Source organism: Scophthalmus maximus, chromosome 20 (assembly GCF_022379125.1).
Source record: "Scophthalmus maximus strain ysfricsl-2021 chromosome 20, ASM2237912v1, whole genome shotgun sequence".
NCBI lineage: Eukaryota > Metazoa > Chordata > Actinopteri > Pleuronectiformes > Scophthalmidae > Scophthalmus > Scophthalmus maximus.
In genome coordinates, this window is record NC_061534.1 from 18,031,843 (window position 1) to 18,053,774 (window position 21,932).

The 21,932-nt window shown below is 41.9% G+C and overlaps 1 protein-coding gene across 4 annotated transcripts in view; it reads left to right on the top strand.

The window, feature by feature from the left end:
- The window catches only part of herpud2 (HERPUD family member 2), a 32,215-nt gene extending 13,284 nt beyond the window's left edge, over window positions 1-18,931 (top strand). For 3 of the 4 annotated variants that reach the window (XM_035607995.1, XM_035607997.1, XM_035607998.1), the window contains exons 3-9: window positions 4,733-4,810; window positions 6,175-6,288; window positions 6,675-6,838; window positions 7,378-7,503; window positions 14,570-14,905; window positions 15,788-15,896; window positions 18,074-18,931. In XM_035607995.1, coding sequence (XP_035463888.1) covers window positions 4,733-4,810; window positions 6,175-6,288; window positions 6,675-6,838; window positions 7,378-7,503; window positions 14,570-14,905; window positions 15,788-15,896; window positions 18,074-18,268 — 1,122 coding nt within the window. In that variant the 3' untranslated portion in view covers window positions 18,269-18,931. The remainder of the gene's footprint in view (window positions 1-4,732; window positions 4,811-6,174; window positions 6,289-6,674; window positions 6,839-7,377; window positions 7,504-14,569; window positions 14,906-15,787; window positions 15,897-18,073) is intronic. The other variant, XM_035607999.1, reaches the window with a different exon arrangement.
- Window positions 18,932-21,932: the final 3,001 nt, after the last annotated feature.

Here is a 21,932-nt window from a genome sequence, read left to right on the forward strand (position 1 = left end):
GCTTGTTGATTTTAATGTTGACATGAGCCTTGCAGGGCTCCGGCCCTAAAAAAAAATCTAGGAGCCAAATTAAATTTTCAGGAGCTAAAATAAATTGATGTCAGAGTACAATGTCTAATGTCTCCCTTACCTTTTCTTTCCCCTCTGTACTGTCTGCCTTTGTCTGCCCTGCATCCTAAATGTCAAAAAGAAAAAAAAACTAAAATGATCCCTTGAAGCTGTTTTTGCCTATTTGATAAAACTATATTTACTCTATTGATTCCTGCACTTTTGGGTAATATCTTCATGGTTGAAAGCACTTTGGACAAAAGCGTCTGCTAAATTAATGTAATCTAATAATTTTTGTTTACGGATTTTTTTTTTATTGCCAACATTATACAACTATGTGGTTAGCTACATTTAACTTATAAATTAAAACTCAGTGGAACAAAATTACTGCTGCTGCCTGTTCTGCTGGATGATCTGGAGTTTTATCCGGGTGAAGTTTAACTTCATGTGGTGGTGTCTTCCCCCCCCCCCCCCCCTTTTTTTTTAAATATTTGCTGCGGTTTCCTAACTGCTTCCTTCTCCTCCTCTGACACCAGCGCTCCTGCGGTCTTCCTAATTTCATGCTGGTAACGTTACAGACCGACCTTAATGTATATGAAACCAAACCCGTTCACGCAGGTAGATGCAGGTGCAAGGAGATGAGAGTTAGGCGGGTAACACAAATGAAAGATAGCCATTCCAATTTAATTATTTATTTTTATGTATTGTATACATACCGACCGTTTTAGTCACTCTCTGGAGCCCTGCCTTGTGGGCTTGATTTCAGATTTTTTAACACAGAATGGCCTTCTGTCAGAGCAACGATCCCCTTCCACTGGCTTTCCTCAACATTTGGTCCTGTCCCTTTTGCTCTAGATTCTTTACACCAATGATTATAGAAGCCAGCATGGGTATAAGAACATCCTTAAACTTGCTGATGATACAGTTATGGTCAGCCTGCTCCATAAAGATGAACCTGAACTGGGCGCCACAAGGACAGGGATGCTGGAAGTCATCAGAGTAAGGGGTGCTGAGAGAAAGTGTAGGATGTTATAGTGTGGCGTCCTGAGGGGCCTGGCTTATAGAACCCGGACTCAAGTTCAGTCATCACCTTTGTATGTTCTAATTTTTGTTCTGTTATGTTATTAATGACTGTGCTTCAAGTGTCTGTGTCTAATTTATGAGCCTATAGCTACATAACATTTAACATATAATACTCTGCTGAAATTAATTATTTTTCATGAAAGGATCAAAGACCTTTCCCTGACCATTCCGTGTGAAATACAAAACTCCCTCCTTCCGAATTTGCGAAACACCTTGTGTGCATCTTTTGTATCATTCATTCATTCATTGATATTGTTATTTACCTGATTTTTCAGAGTTTGGTGAAGCTCGACTCAGTACACAGAATCCTTAACCGGAGAACAACACGCCTTTGTCGTGATTGACAACATCTCTAACGTTGATGAGTCCCAGCTGCTCTGATCAGCTGCACTTGCTTGGACCCTTAACAACGCGCATACCAAGTGTGAGGCTGATAAGATGAACAGTTCTCAAGATATGACAGACAGACAGGTATCTTGAATTATTAGCAAGATTACTTCGATCTTTCCAGCAGTAGAGAGTAGCCTCTTTACTTCCCTTATACAGTATATATATATGTATATACACTGAACAAAATTATAAACGCAATACTTTTGTTTTTGCCCCCATTTTTTATGAGCTGAACTCAAAGATCTAAGACTTTTTCTATGTACACAAAAGGCTTATGTCTCTCAAATGTTGTTCACAAATCTGTCTAAATCTGTATTAGTGACCACTTCTCCTTTGCCGAGATAATCCATCCACCACACAGGTGTGGCATATCAAGATGCTGATTAGACAGCATGATTATTGCACAGGTGTGCCTTAGGCTGGCCACAATAAAAGGCCACTCTAAAATGTGCAGTTTTACTGTATTGGTGGGGTCCGGGGCGGGATCACCATTTGCCGCACACAGTACAACACCTCTCCTTCGCATAGAGTTGGCTGTGCAAAGTTGCTGGATATTGGCAGGACCTGGAACACGCTGTCGTATACGCCGATCCAGAGCATCCCAAACATGCTCAATGGGTGACATGTCCAGTGAGTATGCTGGCCATGCAAGAACTGGGATGTTTTCAGCTTCCAGGAATTGTGTACAGATCCTTGCAACATGGGGCCGTGCATTATCATGCTGCAACATGAGGTGATGGTCGTGGATGAATGGCACAACAATGGGCCTCAGGATCTTGTCACGGTATTTCTGTGCATTTAAAATGCCATCAATAAAATGCACCTGTGTTCGTTGTCCATAACATACGCCTGCCCATACCATAACCCCACCGCCACCATGGGCCACTCGATCCACAACGTTGACATCAGCAAACCGCTCACCCACACGACGCCATACATGCTGTCTGCCATCTGCCCTGTACAGTGAAAACCGGGATTCATCCGTGAAGAGAACACCTCTACAAAGTGTCAGACGCCATCGAATGTAAGCATTTGCCAACTCAAGTCGGTTACGACGACGAACTGCAGTCAGGTCGAGACCCCGATGAGGACGACGAGTATGCAGATGAGCTTCCCTGAGACGGTTTCTGACAGTTTGTGCAGAAATTCTTTGGTTATGCAAACCGATTGTTGCAGCAGCTGTCCGGGTGGCTGGTCTCAGACGATGTTGGAGGTAAAGATGCTGGATATGGAGGTCCTGGGCTGGTGTGGTTAAACGTGGTCTGCAGTTGTGAGGCCGGTTAGATGTACTGCCAAATTCTCTGAAACGCCTTTGGAGACGGCTTATGGTCGAGAAATGAACATTCAATTCACGGGAAACAGCTCTGGTGGACGTTCCTACAGTCAGCATGCGAATTGCACGCTCCCTCAAAATTTGTGACAATGGCATTGTGCTGTGATAAAACTGCACATTTTAGAGTGGCCTTTTATTGTGGCCAGCCTAAGGCACACCTGTGCAATAATCATGCTGTCTAATCAGCATCTTGATATGCCACACCTGTGAGGTGGACGGATTATCTCGCCAAAGGAGAAGTGCTCACTAACACAGATTTAGACAGATTTGTGAACAATATTTGAGAGAAATAATCCTTTTGTGTACATAGAAAAAGTCTTAGATCTTTGAGTTCAGCTCATGAAAAATGGGGGCAAAAACAAAAGTGTTGCGTTTATAATTTTGTTCAGTGTATATATATATGTTTCAAAATTAACTTTGAGATTAATTTATTTGAAGAACACAACACATGTATGATGGTGGAAATTAAATGAAAACCATAGTACAGACAGAGGTATGGTCTTAAAAATATTAGGAAAATTCATCTGATATATTGCAATATACTGAGGAAATAATCTGTTCATAATTTCATTTGCTACTTTATTTAAAATTCCTGCAGGTGTCAAGTTCACATTCTTTCAAAAGAAGATTTTTTTTTGTATCTGGAGCCCTGCAAGGCTTATATCAAGATTAAAATCAACAAGCAATTTCCTCGCTAAAACATGTGGCTGGATAGTGTTAAATACAGATGAAAAATCCAAAAATAAAAGTCTGGCATGTGTGCCAGGACCTTCAAGCTCAATTCAGTAGTTTCAGTTGTGTGTGAGAGGGTTTCAGTTGTGTCTGTGAGTGGATTTCAGTTGTGTGTGTGTGAGGTAATTTCAGTTGTGTATGTGAGAGGTAATTTGACTTGTGTGTGAGAGGTAATTTCAGTTGTGTGTGAGGATTTCAGTTGTGTGTGAGGTAATTTCAGTTGAGTGTGCGAGAGCCTTTCAGTTGTGTGTTTGTGAGTGTTTCAGTTAAACAGGAAGGCATTGCAGTTGAACAGGAAGGTGTTTCAGTTGTGTGTGAGAATGTTTCAGTTGTGTGTGTGAGAGCATTTCAGTTGTGTGTGAGGTAATTCTGGATAATGTCCCTAACGGCCCCTCATACTAATGTGTCCCCTGCTTAAAGAGACACAAAGAGCCTTATCTGAGAACGAGTGAAAGCTTTGATCTTCATGGTTGAATGCACTTATTTGGACAAAAGTGTCTGCTAAATTATTTTAATGTAATGTAATCGTACACATTTAAGAAAGTTTTAGATTAAAAAAAATTACATTTGAGGGATGTTTATATGAAAGGCTCATGTTTTTTTACTATGGGCTGGTGACCAGCTGGTCGTGTTTTCTCAAAATAATATATATAATATATTCTAAAATATTTGTTGTTGAGGTTCAACATTCTTGACCTTGAAAACAGAACAACATGGATTTAGTAGCTGTTAATTTTGATCACATTACATCACATGATCTTTATCAGCACATGGAGTTCACCCAGTGATCATTGAACTGTAACTATTGATATTTAAATTTAAAAATGTCAGTTTAAAAAGTCCATTCCTGATCTTGGAAACACTTCCATAGAGGTTTGGGGTTAATTTTAGCTCCAAGGCTCAGGTTCGCTCCTAGGCCCTTGGCTGTATCACTTCAACTTAACAGTTTATGTCTGAGGAGGAGCTAAAATATTATTAGGTCAGATTGAAATGTCACATATGTAAAGAGACGGCATTATTATCTTTTATAAAGGAAAATTACACCCTTATCTGAATACACAGTAGGTGAATGTTCCTTTTGGTGTTTTTTAACAGTCTGCTCACTGATCATTTCCCTGTCATCATATGTTGCTGTTCATGTTGTAGCTGTCCAAAGACCAGCGGCTGGTGTACTCAGGAAGACTCCTTCAAGACCACCTGCAGCTCAGAGATGTGCTGAGAAAGGTGACAACTAAAGATGACTTGCGCTTGTTTTTGTTGTGTTATGTGCAAGCATAATGTTCCACATGGACAGAGTTTAGTTTTCCAGCCTTGCAAATAGATTTGCAGCTACTCAAAAATATGTTTGGAGGGTTTTATGCCATGACGTCGAGAGAAGCGACTTTTGTAAACAACCAAGATGGCTGCCGGTGATGAACGAGCATTTGACTAAGAGTCCCCAATATTTTCACATTTCTCCCACAAAAACGGCAACACTCGTTCACAGACATCGTGGAGTCATCATCACAGGCATCTCCTCTCTGCCCGATCTAGTCTGTTGACATTTTCGTGTCTCCACAGACGTCACATGATTTGTTGCTTTCACTGGTTGTAAGTCTATCCAATTGCGTTCGGAGGCATTTTGGTCTGCGCCCGTTGGTCATTACTCTTGGAAATCGAAAATTAAACGACATGTCCCAGACTAATATGCATTTGAGTATAAGTCTGGTTACACCAGGCTAGAGTTTCCCATAAATTAAGCAAATCGGTCAAAAAAATTATCCTTTGAGAATTGTCTTGATCTATACAATTATTTCTCATCAGGCTTAAAGGGATAGTTCAGTGATTTTGAAGTGGGGTTCTATGATGTACTTATTCATAATTAATATGTTACCTTATGGAGATGATGATCAGCACTGTCATTTTATGGAGTTTGGAGAAGTGGACGTAACAAAAGTCAGAGTCCTCTGTTGCAGATGGGACTACTTCATGAAAGTAAAGTTTTCTTGGGTCTCTTGAATCAGCCGCGATAATGTAAAATATGCATAAGTACTTCATACAACCCCACTTCAAAATCACTGAACTATCCCTTTAAGTACATAAAAAAACTAAAATATTCCCATTATTAGTTTGGTTTTCCTTTAACATAAAAAATGCTTGTTGGATCATGTCATGATAGAATAATGATTGAACTTATAACTCCTGTATTGGGAAAAAAAAATGAAGCTAAAAGCTGTTTTCTGACATGTTCGGAAAATTAGAGTTTACTGTTCACATTTAAAGAACAGTATAATAAAAGAACCCACATCCTTTTTTCCTTTTCGAATAGTCAAGAAATTGTGAGACTTGTTAGTCATCTGTTGAGGAAGAGAGAGTGTGTTCACAGCTTGTGGGCTTGTCTCTGTGTGCGTGCAACTGCTGGGGAACTGGACAGGCTGCCTGGGACAACAAAGGGTGAGCGTTGTCTGAATTCTGGCCATTTCCAAACTAATCCTCTCTCTCTCGCTCTCTCTCTCTCAATCTGTGCTTCTTGTTTTTTGTCTCCTGCTGCCTTCACCTCTTCCTCCTCCCACGTCCTTGTCTCGTGTCCTGAACTTATCGACCCACAGCAGGATGAATACCACATGATGCACTTAGTGTGCACCTCACACAGTCCCCCAGGCTCGCCCGTGCCTCGGAGCCCCTCCATGGTCAACTCCAGCTCTCCTGCTGCTGACTCCAGTGTGAGTAGCCCGGCGTAGCGCTCCCACGTCCTCCTCTTTAAGGCCTCAAACAATGTGTGTGTGACAGCTCTGTTGTTTGTAGTCGAGGCTCGTTACAGGGACGCATGGAGACTGAAAACACACATTGAAGTGGTGAATTGTTCTGCTTCGTCAAATATTTATGGAAGTTGCTAAGCCATGGTGACTTCTACTTGTTTAATGCAGTTCTTCATAATTAGTACTGGCAGCTTTCATAGACAGCTAAACCCTGAAGCTGTAATGTACAATTAATGTCAAAATATCTGGATTTATTTTTGAATAGTCAGACCTTTTTACAACACTTGCATATTTTGCACAACCCTACAGCAAATGAAATTCAGTTTTCTTGTTTTTATCTTGACACTCAGAGTTCAGAAAGTGCCGGCTCTACCTCCTCTGCCACCACGCTAAATCAGGACAGCCAGCCAGCCTCCTCCCCCCCTCCTCCTCCCCCAACAAGTTATGACGGGCTAATGTACCGCGGCAGCTTCCCCCAGTACAACCCTCAGAGCCCCCCCGGTGTCCCTCAGTGGTAAGACAGTCCCTGATACCAGGATATTCAAGATATAAGACATTTTAATTGATGTGTAAATGTTTCCTTGCAAATAGGGATGTGGGGATACTCAACTGTGATTTACAGAACCAGGATTATTTTATTATTTTCCCAAACCTAACCAGGTTATAATTTAGATCATATTTGTATAGTGTTATTGTAAGAATGCGATTTGACAATATACAAGGGACTTTGTTGTCGATAATGCGACTCAAATTAGATCTTTATTAGAAATTATTTAGGAACTATATATAATTTAATTAAATTCAATACAACAGTCTCTACAACAGCAATAAATCAGATGCTTAAAGACACTCCTTCTGTCTCAGTTTTTGTTAACACTGTGACCAAGTTAAAAAGTGCAGTTTGTGGTTGTATTGTATTGTACTAAAAGCAGATTTTTTTTTTCCAATAGATTTCAACATAAATGTTCTTTTGTGGAAATTAAAAATAGTCTGACAGGAGATGTTGTTGTTATTAGTCTGTGCATCTTGTTTATTCTTTTCATTCTTCTACAGGCCGAATGGAGCCCAGGTCCCTTTAGAAGGAGGCCTCCCTGCCAATGTACCCCCCCACCCCATGTACATGTCCATGCAGATGCTGTGGTGGCAGCAGATATATGCACGCCATTACTACATGCAATAGTAAGTTAAAGAGATGTCTGTAAACGTATAAGACTGTTTTACACTGTAGTGAAGGATAACATATTATTAATATCACTGTTTCCTTCAAAACATTCTTGTTGTTGCAGGTGGGTAATATAAACCTTATTCAATGCAGACATTTGAGATATCACAGTTGGAAAAGCACAGGTGTGATAGCTGAGTTCGAGCTATGGCTGTGAGCGTGTTGTAGATTCACGACACGATAAGAGATCGCAACGTGATTGGATGTACAGAAGATCTGTATCTCAGTTTCCTCTGACTGTGGCTGATATTTAAATGTGGCAGTAAAAAGCGCAAGAAGGGACCTTTGATGACGTTATAAAGATGTAGTGATTATTTGTTTACGTAGTGATGTAGTGATTATTTGTTTTTGAAACCAATATATTCTTCATTTTGACAGGTCATAAAAAAGTTAACGTTCACTTCAGTATTCATTGACAACGAACCCTGTCCCTTTCCTAAATGAAGTTAAATGCAACAATGAAAACAAAGAAAATACATGAAGATGTTATGTCAATTGTCCACCATTTTTAGAATTCCCCGAGCACTTTTCAATGCTAAAAGCAATCTCAAAGTGCTACAGAGTAGAAACAAGATAAAAGAAGGTTTAAAAAGAAAAAACATCGGTGGAAGAAAAAGTACAAAAATTTAGGGGAATGCTTGTTTAAAAAGAAAGATTTTTAGGCCCTTCTTAAAAGAGTCTGGAAGTGAATTCCACAGGCGAGGAGAGCAGAAGGCTCGATCCCCCATGGTGCGTAGCCTGGTCCTGGAGGGGTGAAGGGTGAAGGTTTTGTTTCCGGAGCGGAGGTTGTGTGAGGAGGTTTGTGGTGAGAGTAGATCTTTCAGGTAGGGAGGGGCATTGCCACGGATGCACTGATAGGTGAGTAGGGAGATTTTGTAATCAATCCTGAAAGAGACAGGAAGCCACTGGAGTGAGTGAAGGATGGGTGTGATGTGGTCATATTTTCGTATCCTCATCAGGATCCTAGCGGCGCTGTTTTGGACGTATTGAAGCCTTTGAATGCTCTTGCCAGGAGTCCCGATGAGGAGAACGTTGCAGTAGTCCAGCCTGGAGGAGACAAAGGCGTGGACAAGGTTTTTGGCATCTGACAGACAGTGTGTGGGACGGAGTTTGGCAATGTTCCTGAGGTGATAGAAGGAGGTCTTGCACAGATGTTTAATGTGGCAGTCAAATGTAAGATGAGGGTCAAATCTTACACCCAGGTTGGTGACTGTTGATGTCAGGGGTATATTTTGACCAGAGAAGGTGATTTGGGTTATGGAGGATGACTGGACCTGGTGTGGTGTGCCAACTAAAATAGCTTCTGTTTTGGAACTATTAAGCTGTAGGAAGTTTTCTGTCATCCACTCCTTTAGCTCAGTGATGATGATGACCATGACAGTGAGGGTGCAGATGAGATAGGGTAGGTTTTTATGTAGAGCTGTGTGTCATTAGCGTAGCAATGGAATGATATTCCATGCTGGCTGATGATGTGGCCAAGGGGAAGAGTGTAGAGGGTGAACAGAACCGACCCTTGGGGGACTCCACAAGTTACAGTGAGTGTTTGCAATTTCAGCACTTTGGACAGAAATGGGAGGTTGGAAATGGACCTGTAGTTGGCAAGGATTTCTGGGTCTAAGGTGAGTTTTTTGAGGAGGGGTTTGATGACAGCAGTTTTGATGTAACATATCCAGCCTGGAGTGAGTGGTTGATGACTTGGGTGATTAGGGGACTTAGAGCGCAGACATTGGAATTTACAAGGGCTGTAGGAAAAGGGTCCAGGGTACAGGTGGAGGGTTTCATCCTGCAGATGATGTCCTCAACCTCTCGCTGAGAGATCTTGGGGAAGCAGCAGAGAGGCTGAAAAATCTTAGGAAGTGGGTCAGCAGTAGGGACTGACAGAGCAGGAGAGCTGGAGAGAAGAGAGTGGATGGTGTCAACTTTTTTCCTGAAGAGTATGATGAAGTTATTGCACTGCTCTTCTGTGGTATCTGTGTTTGAGGCTTGAGGAGATGATTTATAGTAGAAAAAAGCTCCTTGGAGTTTCCAGGACTTGTATTGATGATGTTGGAGTAGAACTGTGACCGTGCTTTTCTAAGTGAATTTGAGTAGGCCTTTTGGTGTTCTTGATAGGCCAATCTGTGCACAGTGAGTCCAGTTTTTGCAACACGCCGCTCGACCACACGCCCAGCTGCTTTCTTGTTCGGTAGATCTGAAGTGAACCACAGGGCTTAGCGTGAGAACGTGACTGTTTGTGTTTTCACAGGGGCGTGGAGGTCCAGGATACTGGGTGTTGTTGTAAAAATCCACTGATTCATTTGCTGATGTGAATTTTGCGGAAGTTATTTGCTGGAGGTCCAAAGTCATGTTGTCCAGGTTGATGTTCTTTAGGTTTCTGAAATTAATTTGGCGTTTTGGCTTGGTGTGGTGAGATAAGTTAAACTCCAATGATATGGCTTTGTGATCCGACACTCCCAGATCGTACACCAGCAGATTTTTGATGGGGGCAGTGTCAGTAATGACCAGGTCGAGCGTGTGCCCTCTGTTTTGTGTGGGGAATGTTTAAATCTCTGAGTATGATCATATTTGAAGATGTAGTATAGAGTGAGATGAGAAGTTCACTTATCTCTGGGATGAAAGCTAGGTTTGATCTGGGTGGCCGGTAAATGAGAAGAATAGTCACTGGGGAGGGGGGTTTGCATTTGAAAGCAAGGTATTCAAAGGAGGACAGTTCAGGCAGAGACAGAGGGGTGAGTTTCAAGTCACAGCGGTGTATTACTGCTAAGCCACCACCGCGACCAGTGCGGCGGCCTTTTTCCAAATTATGATAGCCAGAAGGACAGGCTTCAATTAGTGCAAAATAGTCCTCTGGCTGATGCCAGGTCTCAGTAAGACACATGAAGTCAATTTTTTTTGTCTAAGATGTGATCATGTATGAGACTGGATTTATTTGTTCGAGACTGTGAGTTTAACAGTTCAATATTGAGGCTTGAGGATGGGGTGGTGGACTGTAGAGGCCGAAGTAGACTGAAATGCACTCCACGTCTTCTGTCCCTCTTCGTGTGAGCATGTTTCGCGGTGTTTGCATCGCTACTACTAGTCCCAGATGGGAGGATCAGATGATGCGGTAGTTGTGAGACGAAAGATGGGATGGAGTCACCAGACTGGGAATAAACAAACTTTCTGCGGCAGCTTCTATGGATGTAGCAGGGTCGGCGTAGAAGTCCAAGTTGTTTAATGGCTGAGATACATGTTGGAGTGCTGGAGTTTCTTAAGTTGAGCAGTTGCTGGACGGAGTACTTTAGCGCCGGGTCAGGACGGATGCGGAGTTAATAGCCGGGTGTGTTTACCATGGACTTGCTGACTAAAGATGGGATAGATAGGATAGAGTCAGACACACAGCAGGATGATCCACAGCATGGCAGGTGATCCGGACTGAGTGGAGAGTTTGGCTGATGTTTTTGGCGGAGAGCGATAGTGGAGTTGGCTGGTTATGTTCCCAGGCAGCAGGGTTTAACCGCACCGTGACAGTTGAGAGGATGTCCGGGGATATGCCTCTCAGTAGCAGGGAGCAGGGGTATCCAGTGGCCCGCTATCAGCAGGAACGAGAATTTTCCAGCCGGTTAGCAAGAAGCTGTTCGCTCAGCCGGTGGTGTTTCCGTGCCCAGCCGACGAGGGCTAACCGGGCAGTGGAGTGTTGTCCGGGAAGGAGCCGGTATTGGTATTGGTGTCGGTGGATGATAGCAAAAATGGCAGGACCCAGCAGGCAGTAGTAGAAGGTCTGATGACAGATGAGCCCAGACTCGTATTTCAAGTGTGTGACAGATAATCTGTGAAACGGCTCCAGTGCAGGCGATGGTGTAGGAGGAAGGTTCCAACAACAACAGGTCGGATACAGACATCTGTACAAATCCGTGCAAAAAACTCAAGAAAAAGATACAAAGTAGATATCAGACAATATGACTAGTCGCAAAGTAGTTTTCTAGGGTGTAGAGAGAAACGCAAAAGAGAAATAAATTGGATTTCAGAGGGAAAGGCGTCAACAGTCAGTGCCAGCGTCCTCTCCCCTGCGGTCGTCATAACAAGATGTGGATCCTGCTCTGACACCAGCTCTGCTGTATACTCAACAATATGCATGCGCAAGCGGTGAACCAATGAATAACCTCATTGTTATCGTGTTTTTAATATTGTATTGTCGGCCTCAGACATAGTTCCTGAATTCTGTTAAGCTACTTCAGTTTCAGGTTCCTAGTATTGTTAATGTTATCAGTCAGACCTGATCTTTTTCTTCCATGACATATCAGAACGTGTGCCGTGAATAAAATGCCTGTGAAGGTAATTTAGATCTGACAGCGATTCTGTTGTTGTGCATTGACAGTGGTTATAGTACCATCTGTCTAAGCACTATATTTGATCAGTTATGGCTATCAAAATAGTAAAATATTAACATTTAAATTTTCACATTAAATAATAACTTTAATTAATATCAAAGTTCCTCTGGGGCACAACCCTTCAGAGGAAGGGAATGCCCCCCGTATGCCCAAGTTACATTATTCTTCCAATTTTCCATCGGAAAAACTTTGGAAGTTGTAGCAGTCTGCTTCGGCAGGCCTGCATGGAAGTCTGAGTCCTAAAAGAGCAGCGGTTTCTCCCAGAGGAGAAGAGTGAAGAGAGACTTTACCCCTCAGGGAGGCATAAGGAAACAGAGTGATACCTCTTTCACACCAAAATTACAGCATAGACCCGGGTTTTTTAAACGCGGGTCGACCCGCGTTTAATCGGCAATTTGCCACTTTCACATTGCGAGCAGACCAGGGTCTGATGATCGTGTAGTGACAGTAGCCGGCCATAGATGCCGGTAGAGAGCGGTGCGCGCCGTAAAACGAAGAAGAACACTCTAGTAAACAACAGAAAGCATGGTAGCCAGTGAGCCAGTGGTCAACGTTACCTCATATCTTGTACTTGTTACTCTTTCAAAGTTTACAAACTCAGTGCAGTGTTGCGAGCCAAGCCTGGCCCTTTAAGCAGGTGGCCATATGGGTTTTGAAGTGTGTGTGTACGAGAGAAGAACAAGGTTGGCGCTGTGTTTGTGTACGTAGCTGCAGCCACAAGGAGAATGGGCTCCGCACATCATCCATGTTGCCGACAGTTTATGGCCACTGTGTAATGAGAGACCGCCTGATGAGGCCGTGTGTCCGCCGAAGTGTTGAAATAAAGTGCCCCGTTGTCAACCTCATCGGTGATCTGGATTGTGTTAGTTGTTACAACCAATGAGCCAAAGCTAGGCTAAGCGAGCTAGCTACATGCGAGAGGTGTCTTTACTACAGCTGGTGAGGTAACAGCAGTTACTGACGGAGGAGAAGATCCTTCATTGCCTCCGTCATCGCGCAAATTTGTGCGTTCACCCGGGTGTGACGTTCACATCAATGCCGATCGGAGGTGAAGCAGATTATTACCTGGGTCTATTGCAGAGACATTTGACCCGTGGCTGAATGCCGATTAAATGTTTTCACACTGCAGAAAACGACGGGTGTTAGCGTTTAAACAGGTTTTTCGGCCAGTGTGAAAGGGGCTTGACAGATGGGTGCGCTGGGGTTTTATGGGCCTGATGACCCCCTGGGGTCTGGGGCACACCAATGGTAGCTGGAGCTTGGAGGAGAGTTCACACCCTAGGTGTGATAAGTGAAGCATTTCGGTAATCAGTTTTCCAGTCTTTTCATTTGTCTTAGAACATGAGCCAAATGGTCAAGTCCTCCATCTTGTGAAGCACTATAAATTTTAGAGCTTTTTTTATTAAAACAGATAGACAAAGACGTTGGAAGTCCACACCTACTTTATTGGCTTCACCTAACCACAACACTTCACAATAACAGTTTCACAATTAAAAGTTGACATTTAACAACTAGTGCTGTCAATCAATAAAAAAACCCAACTAATTAATTGCACAATTTGTTGTGATTAATCGCGATTAATCACATTTGTTTTTCCTTAAGACGGAAGTTTGTTATAATGGATAATTATGGATTTAATGTAGAACCAACACAAAGGAAGTATTTAAATTCAAATACTATTGTTTAATAGCATCTTTTGAACTTTGAGCACAGATGCTCCCCTGTGAACTACACATTTTCAATAAAACCATCAAGGCCAAAATTAATTACTGATATCAGATAAACATCTGGACACGTCGGGGAACCATCTCCTGTGTGAGCTGTGATGTGACAGGCAATGAGTGTCAACCTGGAAACCACAACAACACTCTTCACCCATATTCTCTGCCTTTTCCGTGTTTCTGAAAAAAATCATCGCGCAGACTATATACGGGGCTTTTTTCTGTCATGTTGAGAGTTTTCACTGCAACAGATGACGAGAGTAACCTCGAGCTGATTTTAATGCGGAACCACATATTGACGCCTCAAGTTATTTATTTCCCTCCGCATAACACAGAGAGCGTCTGCTCAAACTAATTTCTGTCTCTTTCAACATAAGAGTATCTTGTGATATATTGATCGCTTTTCTTTTTTACATCCATCGTGAAAGTGACAAAAAACATAATGTTTCGCGTTTGTATCGCATATTTCCCGGTGTCACTTTTCACTTGTTTTCGTGAGAAAACGTACTTTAAACTCCTTAAACTCCTTCCTTGTCCATATCCATCTTTAGCCAGGATGGCTAATGGCTAACGATTATGTCAAGGCCAAAGTGAATACTAGTCGTCATTCCCCACAGGAAGTAAACAAAATGCGTCAATGGCGTTCAATTTTTTAACGCGTTAAATAGTTCACAATTAACACAAAGGTTAACGCGTCAATGTTGACAGCACTAACTACGACCTGCCATTTTTTATACATGCAGTTATTTTGTCGACTGAATGTGATGCACCCAGAGTGGAAAGAATTCATTTTAATATCTGAAACTTACAATTTCCTCTCCTCTGGGTTTGAAATAAGCTTTGAGATTATAACAAAAAATTTAAATTTTATATTGTCCTCTAAACATGTGATCTGTCTCTTCTTCCTCACTGTCTTCCCCTCCTCTTCTCAGCCAAGCGGCAGTGGCCGCCTCTCAGCCTCCCAGCACCTCCCCTCCCTCTTCTCCTTCGTCCACACCCCATCAGGCCGCTCAGCCCAATGAAGCCGTGCAGCCCGCGCTGGGGCCGAACCAGGCCCCCAACCCTTTACCAGAAAACCAGCCGGCCAACCCCAACATCCAGATGAACGCGCAGGGCGGGGCTGTGTTAAACGATGATGAGCTGAACCGGGATTGGTTGGACTGGTTGTATACGGTGTCCCGCGCTGGCGTCCTGCTCAGCATCGTCTACTTCTACTCCTCCTTTAGTCGCTTTGTCATGGTGGTCGGCGCCATGCTTCTCGTCTACCTGTGAGTCATTGCAGCAGAGTGTGTTATTCCTAGGGCTGGGGAATATATAGAGTTTTCAAATATATTGATATATTTTCAAACACAATATATAATTAGACAATATCATGTATATCGAGATTTGTGTTGTGTTAAAATAACTTTATAAGTTTCTTAAGTGGAGCCGCCAGTTCGCCTCTTTCTCCTCTACCTGTTCTTCCCTCACACACAACTTCGCCTTGCCCCGCCTCCCTTCCGCTCTGAGGGAAACCAATACCCCTACCCGCTCACTCACACAGTCCTGCATGCAGCACCAACAAGGAGCCAGACACAAATGAGAGGCAAGCAGCTGAACAGGAGTTGGTAAAAATACTGGCTTGATCATTTGGAGATGGTTTGGATTCAAAGTTCGTGCACGACGAATCTCTACCACCATTTACAACAGGGCCACAAAGTGCAATATGAGGAGTGTGTAAAACGTTGTGCTTGCAACCCAGAACTTGAAGCCTTTGTACCCTTCAGCACTGAAACAAACGTTGCAAGCTTCATTCAGCCTTGCTGTGCCTTGTTTGCGCAGCTCTGTGTATTCTGTTATGCAAGAAAGGAACATTTTTTATTTAAGGAACATTTTTATTTAATATTATTATTTATTGTTATTTAAAAAGCCATGAGTTCGTTTTTGTGTCAATTTCATGTACATGTTGATATTGTGTGTCATTTGGCAGGTGTGGATTTGACTTGGAACTGACTTGTTTTTGTTATTTCTTTACCAGAAAATATATCGAGATATATATATCCATTATGGACATAAAGCTAAAAAATATTGAGATATGATTTTTGGTCCATATTGCCCAGCCCTAGTTACTCCATATCTAAGGTTGTGTTTATATTTATGTGTTTTTTCAGGCACCAGGCCGGTTGGTTTCCCTTCAGGCCTGAGCAGCAGAATCTTAGAGGGGAAAGGGCTGCAGCTCCTCAGGAGGAAGCAGAGAGACATCAGGACATACAGGAAATGGTGAGTTGGAGAATGTTGCTGTCTCTCAAAGTCATACTGCAAACAAATTATAGTTCGGACAACATGGTTTTCTAAGTTGTAAGATTGCTGTACCGTTCATACTACATGACTGATCGGTGACAGGGGATCACACACTACACGATCCCTCACCAGGAGAAATCCTCAATGAGTGTCTCCCTATTCTCCAAAGTATGTTTTGTCACGAAAACACACGTAAGAAGTGACACGGGAAATGACGCAATATAAGCAGGAACTTGTCACTTTCACGATTGACGTCAGAAAGAAACAAGCCCTGCAAGTAGTCTGTGCTATGATTTGTTCACCCTAACCCTAAAGGAAAGGGCAAAGAATGTGTGGGTAGACGTTCACCGATATGCGCTGGTGTGAAAACCAGCGCATATATTTTTTTTGTACCGAAATAGATGCTCGGTGTGATTTCTAAATGGTGTCATCACGTAGTTTGTCCAGCAGAGCGCGTTCCAACTCCATTGTTTACTGTACTCTCAGCTCTGTCTACAGCCCAGCTGGGCACATTTAGCTAATGGAGCTGCCGACACGGAGTAAAGTGGTGTCTTCGTGGTGAGTTGCTACTGTGACTAGTTTGTGAAATACATACAGGGAAGTTAATAAACAATTACCCCATAATTTCCCTTTTCAATATAACTAATTCATTAACCCTGCTCCTGACAGCCGGCATGTCACTCATGCTTGCTAGCTCGCTATAGTTTGTCAGAACAGTCAGTAACGGGTCCGCGCCGCCGAACCCGCTGGCGTGGACCCTGTTGCCGTTCATGTCTAGGTGTGAGCGTCTTGGCCCATTCTACCTATAATGCTACGTTATAACATTGATAGAAGTTTAACTGACGGTAATGTTATATGTATTCACACCAAACAGTTTTGTCCAGGACTCTTGAACGTTTCCCTTGAATGATGATAGAAGAGGCCCTGTTGCCGTTCATGTCGTGACTCGGCAGCAGCAAAACATGAGCTACTGTTTGTGACGGTTAACATTGTACATTACCAGTGAAATATTGCTGAAGATGACAAGTTTTGATAAGCAAGTAAAAGTGTTTCTGATTGGAGTTCAATCCATTGAAATAATGGTTCGGAAACGGAATAAGCTGTATCTTGTATCTCAGTAGAGAATAGAGAATACCTGGTTTAGCAGAGAGCAGTAGTGGAATGTAACTAAGTACATTAACTCAAGTACTGTACTTCAGTACAATACAATTTAGAGGAACTTGTTCTTTAGTATTCCCATGGCATTTTCTGCTACTTTATACTTCCAATCTGCTACATTCCAGAGGGAAATATTGTACTTCTAACTTCACCGCATTAATTTCACAGCTATATTTACTGGTTACTTTTCAGATCAATATTTTATATGTAAAATATATGATCAGTTTGTTATATATACATTGTAATATGTAGATGTATCATGTGTTGAAATTAGCTTCCCATATATATAAACAATATCGGCCAATATATCAATATCGGAAATATTTTACTCTAATATCGGCCCCAAAAAAAATCAATATCGTTCAGGCTCTAGTTTTTAGAGTTATGTGCAACTCAGTCAGAAATGATGAGACTGTACTGCTGTTTTGCTGCTTCAGTGTGACAATCAAATTATAGAAAATACCCCAAACTTGAAGGTACAGAAATTTGAAATCCTCTAAATTTGTTTTGAAAATCCCAAATCAATTACATTGTTGATGCATCATCTGTAAAATTAGTAATTCTTTTCTTTAGGGTCTTGACAATTTTTAAGTTAAAAGAGACAAGCAACAATAAACTGGTTCTGACCCACTGCAAGTATGATCTATTGTGCCCTTAAAGAAATAATAATTAACCAGAAGGGCGCATACCTGCACCATGACTAAAGCCATATCTTTCCATGTTAAAGAAAACAAAAGAAAATTACTGGATTGGCCTTTTTATCCAGATCTGTTCCAAAATTGAATGGGTTCTTCCTTGGGTCATGTCACAACCCTCCACAAAATTTCTTTGAAATCAGTTCAGTCATTTTTGAGCAATCCTGCTGACAGAAAGAAAAACGGTGATGAAAAGATAACCTCCATGGAAGAAGTGAGAATACCATTCTTACTGTAAAAAGTAAACTGTCCTCAGTGTTGACTGTCTGTAAGAACACCTCCCTCTGTCCATGTGTGTCCCAGGAACGTTTGATGGACGATGGGATGGAGGACGACGACGACAGCGGTGAGGAAGCGGGCGGAGGCCCAGAGGACCTGGCCCCGGCTGCTGCTGCTGCTGCTCTCCCCGAGCCAAGCTTCCTCACCACCGTGTGGTCCTTCATCAGCACCTTCTTCACCTCACTCATCCCAGAGGGACGGGCCCAACCGGCCAACTAGGTGGACCCCTTACCTCCCAAACCCTTCTGCCAGCAGGTGTCACTCTACAGCAGTCCCATCCTTCCTCTTTACTCTCCTAAATGCCCCCTTTTAATCAAAAACTATTTGGTCAAAACAGGTTAAATACTGTTCTATCCCAGAATGCCTGACACAAATCCAGCTGTTCTACAAACCTTCACATTGCTGCCAACAAACAGACCGATACTTAAAACTGAAGTCAAAAGAGCAGATGCTCTGCGAGTTCTGCAGGGGTTTAGGGGAACACAGCAACTTTCCAAAAGAAATATCACGCTGTGTTATTGGACTGAATGCTTCAGCTGTGATCATGAATTCATTAAGACGTGATGATGGTGAGAGGCGCTAGATTTTTAAATCATGCTTTTGAAACAAACCAGGGCTGTGACGCAGATCAGAGGGAAAAAACAGGAATCTCTCTAAAATTACAGGGAGATCTGTCCGTAGTCACTCGCCACATCACTAAAGACATTTTCATGTATGCACATGATGTGCATAGACATTGCAGCTACCGAAGCACATTGTTTTCCCACTTGATGTATTTACACTTGTAATTTACACATCTAAGTTTATGCATCTTTAATTCCTGAATATATGCTTTTTTGAATAAAAATCTTGCTGCAGTTTGACTTTGTCTGCTGCGTTTTACTCCCTGTGCCTTAATCTGTAGGTTTTTTGTCCTGTAGATGGCGCCCTTCACACACAAATGTTACAGTGGCACAGATAGGGCAAACGGGTAGGGTTGGTAGAACTTCATTGTTTTCGTCAATGCAAAATTTCGTAAAAGCAAATTAAACATTTTTTGGGGATGAGCTGTCTGGTAAATATTTTAAAAAGATTATACTGACTGCTTTAACTTCTACCACTGCACATGCTTTTTATGCCGCTGAGCTTTTTGTTCAAACCATGGACTATAAATAAAATTTGTACCCACATTTCCACTTCCTCGCGTTGTAGAAATATCCCACAGAAGGGTGCTGCCATCTTTTAATGTCATTTGGAGCCGGAGTCTTCGAGTAGGGATCATGGTGTGGAACCATGGAAATGAGGGCCCTGCCCATTCACAAGCTCGACCAATCACGAGTCAGTCTCAGCTTTCAATTATGGCGTTTCATCCTGTTTTATAGCATCAAATAACTTATTACAAGTAAATTTATCAGAAAATGAACATTTGAACCTACAACTACCCAAAATGACAAACCATCTTTGGAAAAATGTATTTAATGTGATTTTTTTTGTTATGCCACGTCTATGTTTGTAGATGGGTGGGGTTTATTACCTATATTTCATCCATGCACCAGGCGGCGAGTTAGATGTTTTGGCAACTGCCTGGGAGTTGTCATGTTTTCCATTTTTATATACAGTCTATGGTTCAAACCCAAAGATACTTAGATACTAGTAGAGGTCATTAAACTTCTAGAGATGAACAAAGTGTGTCTGAATTAAAGGATATATGTATAAACACACTCTTTTTTTTTTTTTTGCCATGGCACTGTCAATCTACCACATTGACACTGTGTTACATTGACACTCGAATGACACGAGGTCGCAAAATGAATGTCTACTCACGTCTTTGCATTGACTTTGTTAAGGAAAGTGTCTTCATCAAGGGCAGGAAGGGAGAATGTGTTTCGTTGACTTCACCTGCTGAGAACTGTAGGTTGTTTCAGTCTGTGTGTTCAGATTTTAGTCACTGTCAGCATATTCTTACACTGTTCGGGAGTCAATTTGTCCTTGATCTTTGAAATGAAAGTCAGAATTTTGTCCCTGTGGGATGTTACAGTTAAACGATGTTTTGTTTTTTACATGGGCAGGATAACGCAGCTCTGACACTGTCCTCACAGATAGAGAGGTGAGCAGGGAAGCAGGGAAGCAGCTCAGACAGCGATGCACTTCAGAGAGTCTTCCAAAATCCCCTAATCAAATGACCATGGATTTTTGTGTAGTTGGTTGTAGAAGGTCCAATTAATTATGCATGACAGCGGCTTGACGGCCATTTGATTTTGTTACGCGCGCCCCCCTCTGAGAGACCGATCCAATCAGGTTAGGATCCCCCACCAACGCCACCCCCTCCTACCCTCAATTTTTTCCTGCAGCTCTGGGGCGAGCGTTAGACTCCCCTTATCAGAGGGAGAGATTTCTTTAAGAGGGTGTTTGAGCCCTTGTAGGACATTTCATCATCATAATAAGTCCTTGTTATGCAGCCAGCTCTCTCCGTTTTCCCCGCTATCAGGCCTCGTTGTCTTTGGAGAGGTAGCAGTTGGGCTGGACACCTGTCACGGAGGATGGAGAGGAGATAAACTGAGTTTATTAGAAGCAGGAAAAGATGGGGAGGACAGATAGTGTGTGACATCTGCACCTTTCAGTGATTGTATCCTGACTGAGCATGTGCAGTAAAAGTTTTCATGTATAGACCAGTGACTGAGCCACATCAGTAAGACATACTATTTTAGTTTAGCACATCTTTATCTTCATGGCTGTTGCTGTCAGGATTGAAAACAAAAAAATGCAGCTGAGTGTTTTAGGTAATTTAGCATAATAAGCAAAAATGTAATTGCTGTAGACACAAGTAAAACTTGTCAAATATCAAAAAGCTCAATAAATGATGTTAATGATACATCGATTTTTAATTGTTAGTTTTTTAAGCAAAAACACAAAACCACTGATCTCAGCTACTCAAATGAGATGATTAAGTGCTTTTCTTCATCATATGTGATCAGGTAAGTAATTTATTTGGTTTTTGGAGAGGATGGTCAAAACACAAAGATAAAACAAGCTGGTGGAGTACACAACATATCACTCTGGGGAAGAAAAGCTGGCATTTTGCTCTATTTGTCTGACATTTAACTAACTAAACAAGCAATCAATTAATTGAGAAAATAATCAACAGATTATTCGATGATAAAAAATAATTATTATTTGCAGCCCTAATTTAATGTTCATGATGAACTCTTGCCACATGCTTCACACCAGATGCAGATGTTTTACTGAAGTTAAAGTAGTAATACCACCATGCAATAATGGGTTTGCTAAGTTATATAAATTTGTCATATTCAACTTGTTTACAAAATCTGCCAATTAACTATATTGCTTCTGTCAGATTAATGTAGTGGCATAAAATATATCTGACATCTAACAGAGTAGAAATATTCAAGTCAGGTGCTTTAATATTGTACTCAAATACAGTACTTAGTAATCTCAATTGCATCATTAACATTTCAGATTCCCATTAATATCAGAAGAGATCTGAAAACCACTACTACAGCATTCGTGCCAGATGACGTTTGCTTTTAGAAACTTTCTGCAAAATGATTTGTACTTGAGAAGAAATCCAAACGTTTGCGGACAGGACTTTTAGTCTGAGCTCCTTCAAAAAGTCCTGTCGTCTCTATTTGTACACGGGGCAACTTTGCTTTCATGGTGTATTTCCTCTTAAACGATTTTCCATTGTTGGCCAACAGGTATCAAATTTCACCACAAACTACTCTGTGTGTTTGTGTCCTTTGTCCACCCTGAAGCACTTTGTGGCCTGTTTGTTAAAAGCGCTTTATCGCTAAATTTGACTTGGCACATCTTGTCAGGAGAGATTGCAGCTGATGAGACTCTCGACCTGCAGATAAAACATCCATTAAGTGGCTTGTCTGGGGCA